General features: G+C 36.8%; 1 protein-coding gene across 5 annotated transcripts in view; it reads left to right on the top strand.

Annotated features, from left to right (window-relative positions):
* SGK3 (serum/glucocorticoid regulated kinase family member 3) overlaps nucleotides 1–15,353 on the top strand; it is a 165,348-nt gene that overhangs the window by 131,744 nt on the left and 18,251 nt on the right. For all 5 annotated transcript variants that reach the window (XM_064267772.1, XM_064267775.1, XM_064267773.1 and 2 more), the window contains 5 exons: nucleotides 11,157–11,240; nucleotides 11,343–11,474; nucleotides 12,594–12,706; nucleotides 12,800–12,836; nucleotides 13,377–13,463. In XM_064267772.1, the coding sequence (XP_064123842.1) occupies nucleotides 11,157–11,240; nucleotides 11,343–11,474; nucleotides 12,594–12,706; nucleotides 12,800–12,836; nucleotides 13,377–13,463 (453 nt within the window). The remainder of the gene's footprint in view (nucleotides 1–11,156; nucleotides 11,241–11,342; nucleotides 11,475–12,593; nucleotides 12,707–12,799; nucleotides 12,837–13,376; nucleotides 13,464–15,353) is intronic.

The following is a 15,353-nucleotide window of genomic DNA, read 5'->3' on the forward strand; positions in this document are numbered from 1 at the left end:
CAGGTAGTAATGGGGTTGTGAAGGAAATGAAGACAGGATAATAGTGGGAGAAATCCTTACTTAGATGGGTTGGTCAAGTATGACTTCTTTGAAGCGATGCTATTTAAGCTGAGGCTGATTTACACAGCTGGAAGGAAAGGAATGTTTAAAGACCCTCCTAATTTTAATACAGTGAGTGTCCGGTGAATTACATAATTTGACAAGGAACAAGAATCAGTTAAGGTCAAGGTTATCAGGAAAAACTTCACAGATGGGGTTATCAGAATGATCAAATATATTTAAGTGTTTTTTCCATTATACTTCAATGTGTAGTAAGAATGAATATGTATGTGCTTAATTATATTTTGCTGTATATCCATAGTCCATAGCTTTCACTATCTCTAGTTTGTTTCCTATATAGGGTTGTTATGAGTCGGAATCAACTCGATGGCAGTAGGTAATTTGTCTTCTAAGTTCCCTAGAGACTAGACACTGTAGTCATAAAATTAAACCAGTGTATGTTTATTCATTCAACAAATATATATTGGCCACCTGCTATGTGCTTGGCATCGTGATAGTACAAGCAATAGAAAGTTAGAAATGAATCTTACTCTTAAAATGCTCAGAATCTTGGGATCCTAGAAGATAGTACAACATTAAAAACAAGCAGCATTATTTTTTGGAAATTTCACATTTAGATCTAGAGCCTACCAGGAATTGATTTTTGTGTAAGATGTGAGTCATAGGGTCACAGTTCGTTTTTTCCCCTGTGAATATCCAACTGATCCCACACAATTTATTGAAGACTCTTCTTTCCCCACTGATCTGCAATGCCACCTTTGTCATTTATCAAGCGTGCATATATGCCTAAGTCTATCTCTTTTTTTTTTTTTCTATCTCTAGATTTTATATTTCTATTTCTAGGTTTTATATTTTGTTTCATTGATTTATTTGTCTATGAATGTATCAATGCCACAATAGTAGCTTGATATAACAGAACAAATCCTTACTTCTTCTTCCTCTTCAAGAGGCTATTCTTAGCCCTTTTCATATCTGTATAAATTTTAGAATCCATGTATCAGTTTCCACAAAAAATCTGTTGGATTTTGATTAGGATTACATTGAATCTGTAGATCAGTTTGGGGAGAATTGTCATCTTTACAATATTGAGTCTGCCAAAACATAATCACGATATTTTCCTTTGTTAATTTAGCTCATCCTTAATTTTTTTTAATGTTTTATAGTGTTCTGTATAGAATCTTACATATCCTTAATTAGATTTATTCTTAGATGTTTCATTTTTATGCTGTTGAAAACTGGTGTTAATTATTAAATGTGAATACTTTGAAGAAGCGTGCATTTCGTATGACAGATTGCTCCTATTCCTAGCTACGTATCCAACAGAAATGCATGCATATATCAACTGGGAAAGGTGTACGTGAGAAATGTTCATAGTGTCGTTATTCATAAACAGTCTCAATGTCTTTCAACGAAAGAGTGGCTCAATTGTTGTGTGTTTATGTAACGGGAGATTCTACACAGTGATGAAAATATGCAAACTATTCTACATGTCACAACATAGATAAGTCTTATGTAATTTAGAGTGATGGAAGCCAGGCAAAGACTATATGACTCTAATTATATAAAGTTCAGAATAAGTTTAGAAATAGTGACTATCTCTGCAGAGGAAGGCGTGGGTAGTGATTGACGTAGGGCAAGAGGGAGGCTTCAGGTTACTGGCAGTGTTTTATTTTTTTGCCTGGATGCTGGTTACATAGGTGTGTTTACTTTCTGACAATTTATTGAACTGTAATGTTTATGAGATTTTCTATATGTATGTTGTCTCAGTTTAAAAAATAATCACAAAGTAGATGGTTTTAAAGAACAAAAATTTATTGTCTCATAGGACCAGAGGCTAAAAGTCCAAATTCAGGGTGTTGACTCTAGGGGAAATTCCTTCTTTTTCTCTTTCAGCTTCTAGTAGCTTCCAGCAGTCTTTCGTGTTCCTGGGCTTGTAGTTGCATCTGTCTTTGTTGTCATATGACATCTGTCTCCTGCCTGTGTGTATGTGTCTCTGTGTCTGTTTTCCCTTCTCATAAGATATCACTCAGAAGACATTAGGTTTAGGACCCACCCTATTCCTGTATGACCTCACTAATATAACAAAAGAATAAAACCCTTTTTCCAAACCAGGGTCACATTCAAAGGTACAGGGGTTAGGACTTCAGAATATCTTTTTAAGGAACATAGTTTAATTCATATCGTACACTGCATTGGAGACCTGGTGGTGCAGTGGTTAAGAGCTTGTTTGCTAACCAAAAGGCTGGCAGTTTGAATCCATCAGCCGCTCTTTGGAAACTATATGGAGCAGTTCTGTTCTGTCCTATATAGGGTTGCTATAAGTTGGAATAAACTCGATGGGAATGATTTTTCTTTTGTATGCTATATTAAATTAAAAAAAAATTTTTAAATCTTTCAGCACTACTAAATTAGCAATGGTTTAAGGAAGAAATCACAGATTTCTTAGTGTCAAATGAAAATGAAAGCACAACATACCAAAACTTACGGGATGCAGCAAAGGCATTCCTCATTGCCATCGAGCCAATTCCAACTCATAGTAACCCCATAGGACAGAGTAGAACTGTCACTTAGCATTTTCAAGGCTGTACATCCTTACAGGAGCAGACTGCCACGTCTTTCTCTTGTAGACTGGCTGGTGGGTTCAAACCACTGACCTTTCGGTTAACATCTGAGCACTTAACCACTATGCCACCAGGGCTCCTAGTAGCAAATGCATTATAGGGAAACTTGAACAATAAATGCCTACACGAAAAAAGTTGAAACAGCTCAACTCTACAACTTGAGAAACTAGAAAGAGAAGAGCAAACTAAGCCAAAACCTACCAGAAGAAAGGAAATAAAGATCAGAGCAGGAATTGAAAAAAAAAAAAAAAGAATCAACAAAACTAGAAGTTGGTTCTTTGAGAAGATCAATAAAATTGACAAACCTTAGCTAGACTGAGAAAGAAAAAAAGGAAAAGATACAAATAACCAAAATAAATAAAAGAGGAGACATTACAACTGACCTAATAGAAATCAGGAGAATTCTGACAATATTGTGAACAATTGTACAGCAACAAAACTGGATAACATAGGTGAAACAGACAAATTCTTAGAGGCATACAACCTACCCAAACTGACTCAAACGGAAATAGAAAATCTCAGCAGACCTGTAACAAGTGAAAATATTGAATCATTGATCAAACCCCCCCCCCCAAATAAGTCTTGGACCAGATGGCTTCACTGGGGATTTCTACCAAACGTTCAGAGAAGAACTGACACCAGTCCTGTTTAAACTCTTCCAAAAGAAAGAGAAGGAAGGAATATTCCCTAATTCATTCTGTGACGCAAACATAACCCTGATACCAAAACAAGACAAAGATACCACAAGAAAAGAAGACTACAGGCCAGTATCTTGTATGAATATAGATGCAAAAATCTTCAACAAAATACAAGCAAATAGCATCCAGTAGCACATTAAAAGAGTCATATACCATGACAAAGTGGGATTTATTTCAGGAATGCAGGAAAATCTATCGATGTAGTATACCACATCGATAGAACAAAGGAAAGGAACTACATGATCATCTCTATGGATGCAGAAAAAGCATTTGATAAATTCAATACCCTTTCTTGATGAAAAGCCTCAAGAAGATTGGCATAGAAAAGAAGTTCCTCAATATGATTCAGGACATATATGAAAAGCCAACAGCCAGCATTATACTTAAGGGAGAAAGATTGAGAGCTTTCCCCTTGAAATCAGGAACAAGACAAGGGTGCCCGCTCTCTTCAGTTCTATTCAGTATTCAGAAGTCCTAGCCAGGGCAATAAGATTGAGAAAAAGAAATAAAACTATCCAGGTTAGAAAAAAAGAAGTAAAATTCTCTCTATTCATGGATGACATGATCCTATATATAGAAAATCCCTAAGAGTCTTTAAGAAAACTTATAGAACTAACAGAGGAATTTAGCAAAGTTGCAGGGTACTAGATCAATAAACAAAAATCAGTTGGGTTGCTATACACCAACGATGAGAAATCTGAAAGGGAAATTAGGGAAATGATGCTATTGTCTAGGAATAAATTTAATCAGGACTATGAAAGACTTATACAATAAAAATTACAAAACAGTGCTAAAAATGATTAAAGAAGACATAAATAGAAAGATGTTCCTTGTTCATGGATTGGAAAACAATATTGTTAAGATATCAGTACTACTCAAAGAGATCTATAGATTCAACGCAGTCCTGAACAAAATTCCAATAGCCTTCTTTACAGAAATGGAAAAACCAGCCCTCAACCTTATATGGAATGGCAAGAGGCCCCGAATAGCTAAAGCATTGTTGAAAGAGAAGAACAAAGTAGGAGGACACACTTTCTGATTTTAAAACATACTATATGGCTGGAGTAATCAAAACAGGCTGGTACTGGTATAACAATAGACACATAGACCAATGGAATAGAATTGAGAGTTCAGAAATAAACTCATACATCTATGGTCAACTGATTTTTGACAAGGGTGCTAATCCATTTGATGGGCAAAGAAGGATCTCTTCAATAAGGGGTGCTGGGAGAATTGGATTTCAACATGCAGAAAAATGAAACGGTATCCATGCCTCACGCCACACACAAAAACAAATTCAAAACAGATTAAAGATCTAAATATGCAAACTAAAACCATAAAATTCTTGGAAGAAAATGCAGGTGCAATGCTGTTGGGCCTAGATTTTAACAATGGATTATCTACTGTAATAACAAAAGCACAAACAGCAAAAGACAAAATAAAAAAACAGGACCTCATAAAAATTTTAAACTTTTGTTCATCAAAAGACTTTACGAGAAAAGTGGAAGGACAAGCTGAGTGAGAATATCTTTGGAAACCATATATCTGATAAGAATCTAATAAGCAAAAAATATATATAATTTCAACAACTTAGCAATAAAAAGACAACCAAGTTATAAAATGGGCAGTAGACATTTTACCAAAGAGGACATTCAAATGGACACCAAACACATGAAAAGATTATCAACATCACTGGCTATCAGAGATACAGATCAAAACCACAAGGAGATACCATTTTACTCCCACTAAAATAAAAAAAACAAAACAGAAAATAACAAATGTTGGCAAGGATGTGGGCAAATTGAAACCCTTCTGTTGTACTGGTAGGAATGCAAACTGGTACAGCCTTTGTGGAAAATAGTTTGACAGCGCCTCAAAAAACTAAAAATAGAACTAACATATGATCCAGTAATTCCACTCCTAACAAGACTTGAAAGCAGGGACTCAAACAGAATTGTACATCAGTGTTCACAATATTGCAGCACTATTCATAGTAGCCAAAAAAATTGAAACAACCTAAATGCCCATCAGCAGATGAATGGATAAACATACATACATACAATGGAATACTACTCAGGCAGTAAGAGAAATGACCTTGGTATATGCTACAATATGGATGGAGCTTGAAGACATTATGCTAAGTGAAATAAGCCGATCACAAAAGGACAAATATTGTTTGACTTCACTTATGAAAAGACAAGAACAGGCAAATGTATAGAGACCAAAGTTTATTAGTTATTACCACGGGCAGGAGGGAAGGGGAAAGAAGGGATTATTGCTTATAGAGTACTGACTTACGGTTTATGGTGATAGAAAAATCACATTGATTAAGGGTAGAGTTAGGCTTGCACAATTAATGTAATTAGTTGTATACCTGTAAAAAGTTAAATTGGCAAGAGTTGTGTGATAGAAACATTTACAACAACAACCTTCCCCCCAACCCCCCCAAAATAGAGTAGCTGCTGAGGCTGCTTGTTGTTAGGCGCCATCGAGTCAGTTCTGACTCATAGCGACGCTGTGTACAACAGAACAAAACACTGCCCGGTCCTGAGCCATCCTCACAATCGTTATGCTTGAGCCCATTGTTGCAGCCACTGTCTTAATCCATCTTGTTGAGGGTCTTTCTCTTTTTTGCTGGCCCTCCACTTTACCAAGCATGATGTCATTCTCCAGGAACTGATCCCTCCTGATAACATGTCCAAAGTATGTGAGACATAGTCTTGCCATCCTTGCTTCTAAGAAGTGTTCTGGTTGTACTTCTTTCAAGACAGATTTGTTCGTTCTTTGGCAAACCCAGTGCCGTCGGGTCGATTTGGCAGTCCATGGTATATTCAGTATTCTTCGCCAACACCACAATTCCAAGGCATCAATTCTTTGGTCTTCCTTATTCATTGTCCAGCTTTCGCATGCATACGAGGAGATTGAAAACACCATGGCTTGGGTCAGGCACACCTTAGTCTTCAAGGTGATATCTTTGCTTTTCAACACTTTAAAGAGGTCTTTTGCAGCAGCTTTTTTTTTTTTTTACCCAAAGCAATACGTAGTTTGATTTCTTGACTGCTGCTTCTATGGACGTTGATTGTGGATCCCAGTAAAATGAAATCCTTGACAACTTAAGTCTTTTCTCCATTTATCATGATGTTGCTTATTGGTCCAGTTGTAAGGATTTTTGTTTTCTTTATGTTGAAGTGTAATCCAGACAGGACTTGAAACCAGAGACTCAAACAGAATTGTACACCAATGTTCACAATATTGCAGCACTGTTCATAATAACCAAAAGGTTTGAAACAACGTAAATGCCCATCAGATGAATGGATAAAGATACATACATTGTATGTACGTACATACAATGGAATACTACTCAGGTAGTAAGTCTTTGATCTTCATCAGTAAGTGCTTCAAGACCTCTTCACTTTCAGCAGGCAAGGTTCTATCATCTCTATAAGGCAGGTTGTTAATGAGTCTTCTTCTAATCCTGATGCCCTGTTCTTCTTCATATAATCCAGCTTCTTAGATTATTTGTTCAGCATACAGATTGAATAATCATGGTGAAAGAATACAGCCCTGACGTACACCTTTCCTGACTTTAAACCATGCAGTATCCCCCTGTTCTGTTTGAATGACTGCCTCTTGATCTATGTACAGGTTCCTCATAAGCACAATTAAATGTTGCAATATTGCACAATTAAGTGTTGCAATATTCTAATATTGAAAGATTCTATGGGAAAATATTAAACAAAGGAAGCATTAAAAGAAGATGGAAGGAATACACAGAGTCACTATACCAAAAAGAATTGGTTGACATTCAACCATTTCAGGAACTGGTGGTACTGAAGAAGAAGCCCAATCTGTACTGAAGGCATTGGCAAAAAACAAGGATCCAGGAATTGATGGAATACCAATTGAGATGTTTCAACAAACGGATGTAGCACTGGAAGAGGCTGCTTATGGACAACCAAATACCTCATGGAATTTAGTTCCTTAATTTGGAGGTTTAGGGTCATGGTTTTGTAGAAGTTAATTGGTCTAATATCGCGTTTAGTGTTTCTGTTCAACCTCTTAGCTCCTTGCATAGTGCCTGGGGCCCTTAATAGCTTGTAAGCGGCCACCCAAGGTACAACAATTGGTCTCTATCCACCTGGAGCAACAGAGGAAAAAGGAGAGTCAGGAATAAGAGGAGAAAATGGAATGTGTGGCTAACTGCCTCCATGAACTGGCTCCTTTTCCATGAAACCAGAAGAACTGGATGGTGCCTGGCTACCATTACTGAACATTTTGATCAAAGATTGTGTAGAAGAATCCTGATCAAAAGAGGTAAAATGCAGAACAGAATTTCAAATTCTCATGGACTGCGGACTTTCTGGAGCCATGGAGTATGGATGAACCCCTGAAACTATTACCTCGAGGTAATCTTTAAACATTAAGCCAAAAATATTCCCTGAAGTTTTCTTAAAACCAAAGAATAGTTTCGCTTCACTAGTAAAGAATATCTGTCTTGAGCATTGTGCTCTTTTAAGACTGCCTATGTAGTATCAAATTGACAACTGCAACTCAAAAATTAGGTAAGAAACATAGAGGAAGTGAGTTTATAGTAATGGGGGAGAAACATCTCCAAAAAGGAGTGTGAGAATGGCTGCACAACTCAAATGTAATCAGTGTCACTGAACCGTACATACAGAAACTGTTGAATTGGTGTATGTCTTGCTATATATATTCTCAACAACAAAAATAAAATGTTTTTTAAAAATCTTTCAAAATGGTTAGAAACCATTTAAGTGCAGTAAAACAAATACAAAGCAAAGCAGAATACTACAAAAAAACAGAAAAGCAAACATTGAAATGCAAATTCACAATCTACTTGGAAATTACAAAAATATCTGTGATTCCAAAAAAAAAAAAACCTCAAACCTGTTGCTGTCGGTTCTGACTCATAGCAACCTTAGAGTTCAGAGTAGAACTGCCCCATAGTGTTTCCAAGGAGCACCTGGTAGATTTGAATTGCTGACCTTTCGATTAGCAGCCATAGCACTTAACCACTGCGCCACCAGGGCTCCTGTGTGATAAACTAGACATAAATAATGACTACATTTATTCTAAAACCCTTCTCCAGCAGGTGGCCTGTATTCCTACTTCCACTTTCCATTTATCCATTTGATTCTTAACCTTCTATCTGTTCTCCAAATCTACAAAAAAAAGAGCCTACCTGACAGGAATCAATCCTTCTTAATTGCCACGTTGTTGGAATTATTTTCTCAGCATTGTACTTGAAGATGAACCAGTTAAAATATTAGAGAAGGAAAAGTAATATTGGTAGGAAAAAAAAAAAAAAGTAGGAAGTACCAAGAAAAAGACAAATTTGAGGAGGAACGTTCAACAGAGTTAAATGCTGTAGAGAGGAAAAGAAATGAGAAAAAGTCCATCAGTTGAGCGTACGCCATTTTCACCTTGAAGATATTTTAACTCCAACTTTATGAATATCAAACTTTTTTTATTAATAGATTTTTTAGAACAGTTTAGATTTAGTTTAGAGCAGTTTTAGATGTACAGAAAAATTGAGTAGTGTAGAAAATTCTTGACTGCCCACAATTTTCCTCTATTGTTAATATCTTACATGAGAATAGCATATTTTTTTCCAATTATTGAACCAATATTGATACATTATTAACTAAAATCCACAGTTTATTCTGATTTCTTTAGTGTTTACATAGTTTCCTCTTTTCTGTTCAAGGATCGCATCCAGAATACCACATTACATTTAATTGTCTTGTCTCTTTAGACTGTGACAGTTTCTCAGACTTGCCTTGTTTTTGTTTGTTTTTTAATGCTAGTTGTCATTTTATTGACTCTTTTGTAGGGTTTACTTGTTTTTGATGACCTTGACAAGTTTTGAGGAGTACTGCCCAGCCATATTGTAGGATGCCCCTCTGTGGAATTTATCTGACGTTTTTCTCATAATTAGTTTGGGTTTATGGGTTTAGGACAGGAAGAAAAGCCAGGTGTAAGGTGCCGTTTTCATCACATCTTATCAAGGGTATATACTGTCTACATGATTTATGAGTGTTGGTGTTGACCTTGATTACCTGACTGAATAGTGTTAAGTTTCTCCACTGTGAAGTTACTCTTTTTTCCTTCTTTCCATACTGTACTTTTTGGAAGGAAGTCACTATGGCAGCCCACACTTGATGAGTAGGTAAAGTCCCCTCACCGAGGGCTGAGTATCTATATAATTTATTTGGAATTCTTCTGCCTGGGAGACTTGTCTCTTCCCCTCATTTATTTATGCAATCATTTATTTATTTCAGTGTGGACTCATATTTTATACTTTGGATTGTAATTCAGTGCTACTTTATTCCATTGTGCAGATTGTTCCATCTTTGGCCATTGGGTACTCTTTCTCTTGGCTACTGTGTCATTTTGACATACCCTCATCATTGCTCATTTTTTGTTTTTGAACCACTTACTTACTTTCTGGCACTACAAGATGCTCCAGCTCGTCTTTTATAGTTCCTGCCTTAATCCTAGAACCAGCCATTTCTCTAAGGAGCCCTGGTTCCTTTTACTGTAGAATAGTATTGGAAACCAACATCTGGGTATTACATGTGCTTGTTGCTCCTGGGTGTCATTTATTTTAGGCCCTCTCAGCTGACAGAATAAATACGTGTCTATTCCAACCCAAGTATATGCATATATCTATAAACATTTCTTTGTGTAACCATCTATATAATAAGATAAACAGGAATTCTTACCATATGAATCACCCTAGCCTCCTCCCCTTACTTATCTGTAAGCTTCTGCTTCAACGGTGAGAAACCTGGCTCCCACTATTCGCCATCCATTGACTGTATTTTTACACAAATAATGCATGTCACCTACGTTTGCTTGCTCTCTGCCCCCCACCCCGCTCCCGCCAGCAAAGTATTTTTATAAGCATTGCTGTGCGAGTTTTTTGGCAGTACTACAATTTTAAATCCATACCCCTGTGGGAAACAAATTTATCCACCAGAATACATGCTTACGTACAGTTCCTTTTGCCTTTAGTCCTACAGACTGCACTCATTTCCAGAGTTGTATAGGTCAGCACTGTCTCTCTGTCCCACTTCAGGGAGGTCGTTTCTTAAATTTGCAGCCTCTTCTAGCTTTCTGCATATTCTGAAAAGTGCCTACCTGCAATCCAGCCCATTATAGAAACTCAGCTGCACATGGTGCTTCTGTCTCCGAACTCTTCTGAATTCAAAACCTGTAGGAGAAATCTAAATATTAAAAAGATGCATTTTGCTCACCTAAAAGTCACTGCTGCTTGTTTTTTTTTTTATAAAGCCATGAAATTTTAGCGTCAATAGTTTCTAGGGACCTCAGGACTCAGAACTCAGAACTCTTTCTGTATTCTCTTTCTCACTTTGTCTCTTTCACTGTAACACACAGTAGCACATATAAAAAAAAAAAATCCCTCCCAAAAGACACCCACATCCACCCTCACACACAGAAGTTCTTAAGCAGCGTAGATATTGTCACTTCAGTTCAGTGAAAATCTCAAATACTAATACATTAAGTGACAAAGAAATGGTGCCTGGCCATTCAAATGATCAACGCTCCTTATTGCTTCATTAAAATATCTAAGGAAAAGTGAAATTATAGAAGTAAATTTAGTAGTTGCTTTTCAGTTGTCAAAGCAAAAAGGTGAACTTTCTTTTTATACGATTTTAGAAGTATTAATTTATTCACAATTATATCTATCCAAAATATTGGGATGTGTAATAGTATACACCATCTTTAACAGGTTCTTCTTGCAAAACGGAAACTGGATGGAAAATTTTATGCTGTCAAAGTGTTACAGAAAAAAGTTGTTCTCAACAGAAAAGAGGTAAAATAAGATAGCTACTGTTTTTCGTAAGCCCCATTTTCTCAGTTAACAGAATTGTTTTCAGATATGTAATAAAAGTTGATCCTTTACCTTTTTTCCTAGCAAAAACATATTATGGCTGAACGTAACGTGCTCTTGAAAAATGTGAAACACCCATTTTTAGTTGGATTACATTATTCTTTCCAAACAACGGAAAAGCTTTACTTTGTCCTGGATTTTGTTAATGGAGGGGAGGTGAGTTTTATAATTAGTTTTCTAATGTTGATAATGTTTAGGGAATATAAGATAAAGCTGAAGTTCTTCTTATAAGTTCTAGATGGACAGTCCATCATCAACAGGTATTTTTTGAGTATTCAAGGTACTGGCTAAGCATATGCTAGATGCAGAGAAGTATAACCTGGGCTCTGTTTTTAAGCAGGTTATGGTGTAGTTGAGAAGGTTTATGAAAGAACGTTAGTATGAAGCTATAGACTTCATGCATAGTTTTGTCACTAAGCTATATAGCAAGAAATAATATACTGAAACATTAGAATAAAACATGATTTATAATTTAGGTTATTTTGTTTCAGCAGTTGTATATAAATATTACTCCAGCTTTTCCTTTTCTAAAATGAGTCAACTGTTGATACCAGTCAAATGAATGTCCCTCTTATTGAGGGTTCTGGGGTGACGTGAGTTTAGAAAATGCTTCGTGTAATCCCCTTTCTTGGTGATTAGGGAAGTTCTGCCTTAAACACAGCCAGGATTTCTTTTAAAAAGAATTCATCTCCAGCCAGTTGCTACCACATTGGAATTTAGGCCTAATGCTACAGAGCTTCCTTTTTTGTTTTCCTAGAGAAAATAAATAAATAAATAAAATATATATTTTAAATCCCTAGTTTTTAAATGTTACCGACTAGTTCTGAATTTTCTAAAAACAACATTTGGCTCAAGTGCTGTAAATTATATGTGTGGGTTGAATTTGATCTGCTAGCCACAAGTTTTCATATATAACTGAATATATGAATAGTTGGTTTTTTTAATGAAAGAACGGTTTGAAAAGGCCCAATGAGACAGGTAATTACATGGCACTATCAAGATCTTTGGCCGTTACTGATAATCTTTGCCGGAGTTGTTGCCCAGAGTGGTGAGATTACTATCAAAATGAGGCTTGAGAAGGCAATGGGAGACAGCCAGCAAGAATACACAAAGACGCTTGATTGAAGAGAGGATTTCTAGCTGGGAGAATCACAGTTCTGTACTTTGGGGCATTTTTGTCTCATATTCAAAGTACTAGCAGTTACTGTTTTTATTTTTACAGGATGTATTTGTTTCATCTTATGAATCTTAACATTCATATTTTCAATTCTACAGCTATTTTTTCACTTACAAAGAGAACGGTCCTTTCCCGAACACAGGGCTAGGTTTTATGCTGCTGAAATTGCCAGTGCGTTAGGTTACTTGCACTCCATCAAAATAGTGTACAGGTAAAGCTCAAAATATTATGTCTAAAAATTTCTTTTTAATATTTTATGTCAGCTAATATTCAGTTTTATTTTTCTTTCCTTGCACTTTTATAGAGACTTGAAACCAGAAAATATTCTTTTGGATTCAGTAGTAAGTATTATCTTTTAAAAAAACTACTCGTTCTCAATTTTTTTTGTTTTTATGCTTAGTGGAAAAAGTCAGTCTCAAAAGCTTACAGAGTGCACAATTCCATTTACATAACTTCTCAAAATGATGAAACTGTAGAGCTGGAGGGCGGACGAGTGACTGCCAGGGCTCAGGGCCCATGGAGGGCGGAGAGTACAGGGATAAAAGGGTGGCATATGGGAGTTCCTTCATGGTGGTGGCCACAAGAATCGGTAGTTAGGATAAGATTACATAGAACTCACCCACACATAAATGCGTGCACATAAAAAATAGTGAAAACCAAATGAGGTTAGAAGTCTAGGGAACAATATTGTACCCATGGCATTTTCCCAGCTTTGATACTGCGCTGCAGTTATATAAGATGTTATCATTGGGGAAAACCGGATGAGGGGCACCCATGACTCTGTGTACTGTTTTTGCAATTTCTTGTGAGTTTACAGTTATCTCAAAATAGTTAATTTGTATCTATGCATTGTTTTAATCTTTCTGCCCCTTTTTTGTCAGGGACATGTTGTCCTAACTGACTTTGGGCTTTGTAAAGAAGGAATTGCTATTTCTGATACCACGACAACATTTTGTGGAACACCAGAGGTAAGAAACCTGTTTCATTTGTCATTTATAAAAAAAAAACATTTATAAAGCATGTGTAAAATGTAGATATGAGCCACAAATTACATATACAAAATTTGAAATAAGAAAAGTAGAATAAAAACTGTCATTTAACTTCCAGCCACCTGGGAATTACTGATATAGATGCGTACTGAACATTCAGAGTTTGTTGGCAGTTGATATTTTTAAATATGATTGTGAGATACCACAGGATCGTTTTGAATAATCCAACAAAGATAAATTATACTTGGTTGGTTTGAATTTTAATTCTTTTTAGAAGTCCTGAATCAGTGATCAAAATGCTCTTAAAATGAATGGCGGTGATGGTTATACAACTCTGTGCATATGTACTAAAAACCATTGATTGTCCATTTTAAATGGGTGAACTGTATGGTGGACGGATATCTCAATAAAGCTGTTATTTTAAAACATGAACGGAATCAAATATGGTAGACTACTAACATTGCCTGTATCTAACTGAAGAAAAAAATTGAAGCCTTGAGTTGCAATATTGAAGGATTCTATGGGGAAAATATTAAACTACTCAGGAAGCATCAAAAGAAGATGGAAGTCTCACTCCAACAAGGCTGGCATTAATCCAAAAAATACAAAATAATAAATGTTGGAGAGGCTGTGGAGAGATTGGAACTCTTGTACACTGCTGGTGGGAATGTAAAATGGTACAACCACTTTGGAAATCTATCTGAAGTTTTCTTAAAAAGTTAGAACTACCCTACAACCCAGAAATCCCACTCCTTGGAATATACCCTAGAGAAATAAGAGCCTTCACACGAACAGATATATGCACACCCATGTTTATTGCAGCTCTGTTTACAATAGCAAAAAGCTGGAAGCAACCAAGGTGTCCATCAATGGATGAATGGGTAAATAAATTGTGGTATATTCACACAATGGAATACTACGCATCGATAAAGAACAGTGACAAATCTGTGAAACATTTCATAACATGGAGGAACCTGGAAGGCATTATGCTGAGCGAAATGAGTCAGAGACAAAAGGACAAATATTGTACAAGACCACTATTATAAGATCTTGAGAAATAGTATAAACTGAGAAGAACACATGCTTTTGTGGTTACGAGGGGGGGAGGAAGGGAGGGTGGGAGAGGGTTATTTGCTAATTAGTTAGCAGATAAGAACTACTTTAGGTGAAGGGAAAGACAATACTCAATACAGGGAAGGTCAGCTCAACTGGACTGGACCAAAAGCAAAGAAGTTTACGGGATAAACTGAATGCTTCAAAGGTCAGCGGAGCAAGGGCGGGGGTTTGGGGACTATGGCTTAAGGGGACTTCTAAATCAATTGGCAAAATAATTCTATTATGAAAACATTCTGCATCCCACTTTGTAATGTGGCGTCTGGGGTCTTAAATGCTAACAAGCGGCCATCTAAGATGCATCAGTTGGTCTCAACCCACCCTTCATTCCCAAAGGAGAATGAAGAACACCAAGGTCACACGATAAGTACGAGCCCAAGAGACAGAAAGGGCCACATGAACCAGAGGCTTACATCATCCTGAGACCAGAAGAACTAGATGGTGCCCGGCCACAACTGAAGACTGCCCTGACAGGGAGCGCAACAGAGAACCCCTGAGGGAGCAGGCGAACAGTGGGATGCAGACCCCAAATTCTCATAAAAAGACCAGACTTAATGGTCTGACTAAGACTAGAGGAATCCCAGCAGTCATGGTCCCCAAACCTTCTGTTGGCTCAGGACAGGAACCATTGCCAAAGACAACTCATCACAAAATGGAAGGGACTGGACAAAGGGTGGGAGAGAGATGCTGACGAAGAGTGAGCTACTTGTATCAGATGGACACTTGAGACTGTGTTGGCATCTCCTGTCTGGAGGG

Source organism: Loxodonta africana, chromosome 14, assembly GCF_030014295.1.
Source record: "Loxodonta africana isolate mLoxAfr1 chromosome 14, mLoxAfr1.hap2, whole genome shotgun sequence".
In the NCBI taxonomy this organism is placed as follows: Eukaryota; Metazoa; Chordata; class Mammalia; order Proboscidea; family Elephantidae; genus Loxodonta; species Loxodonta africana.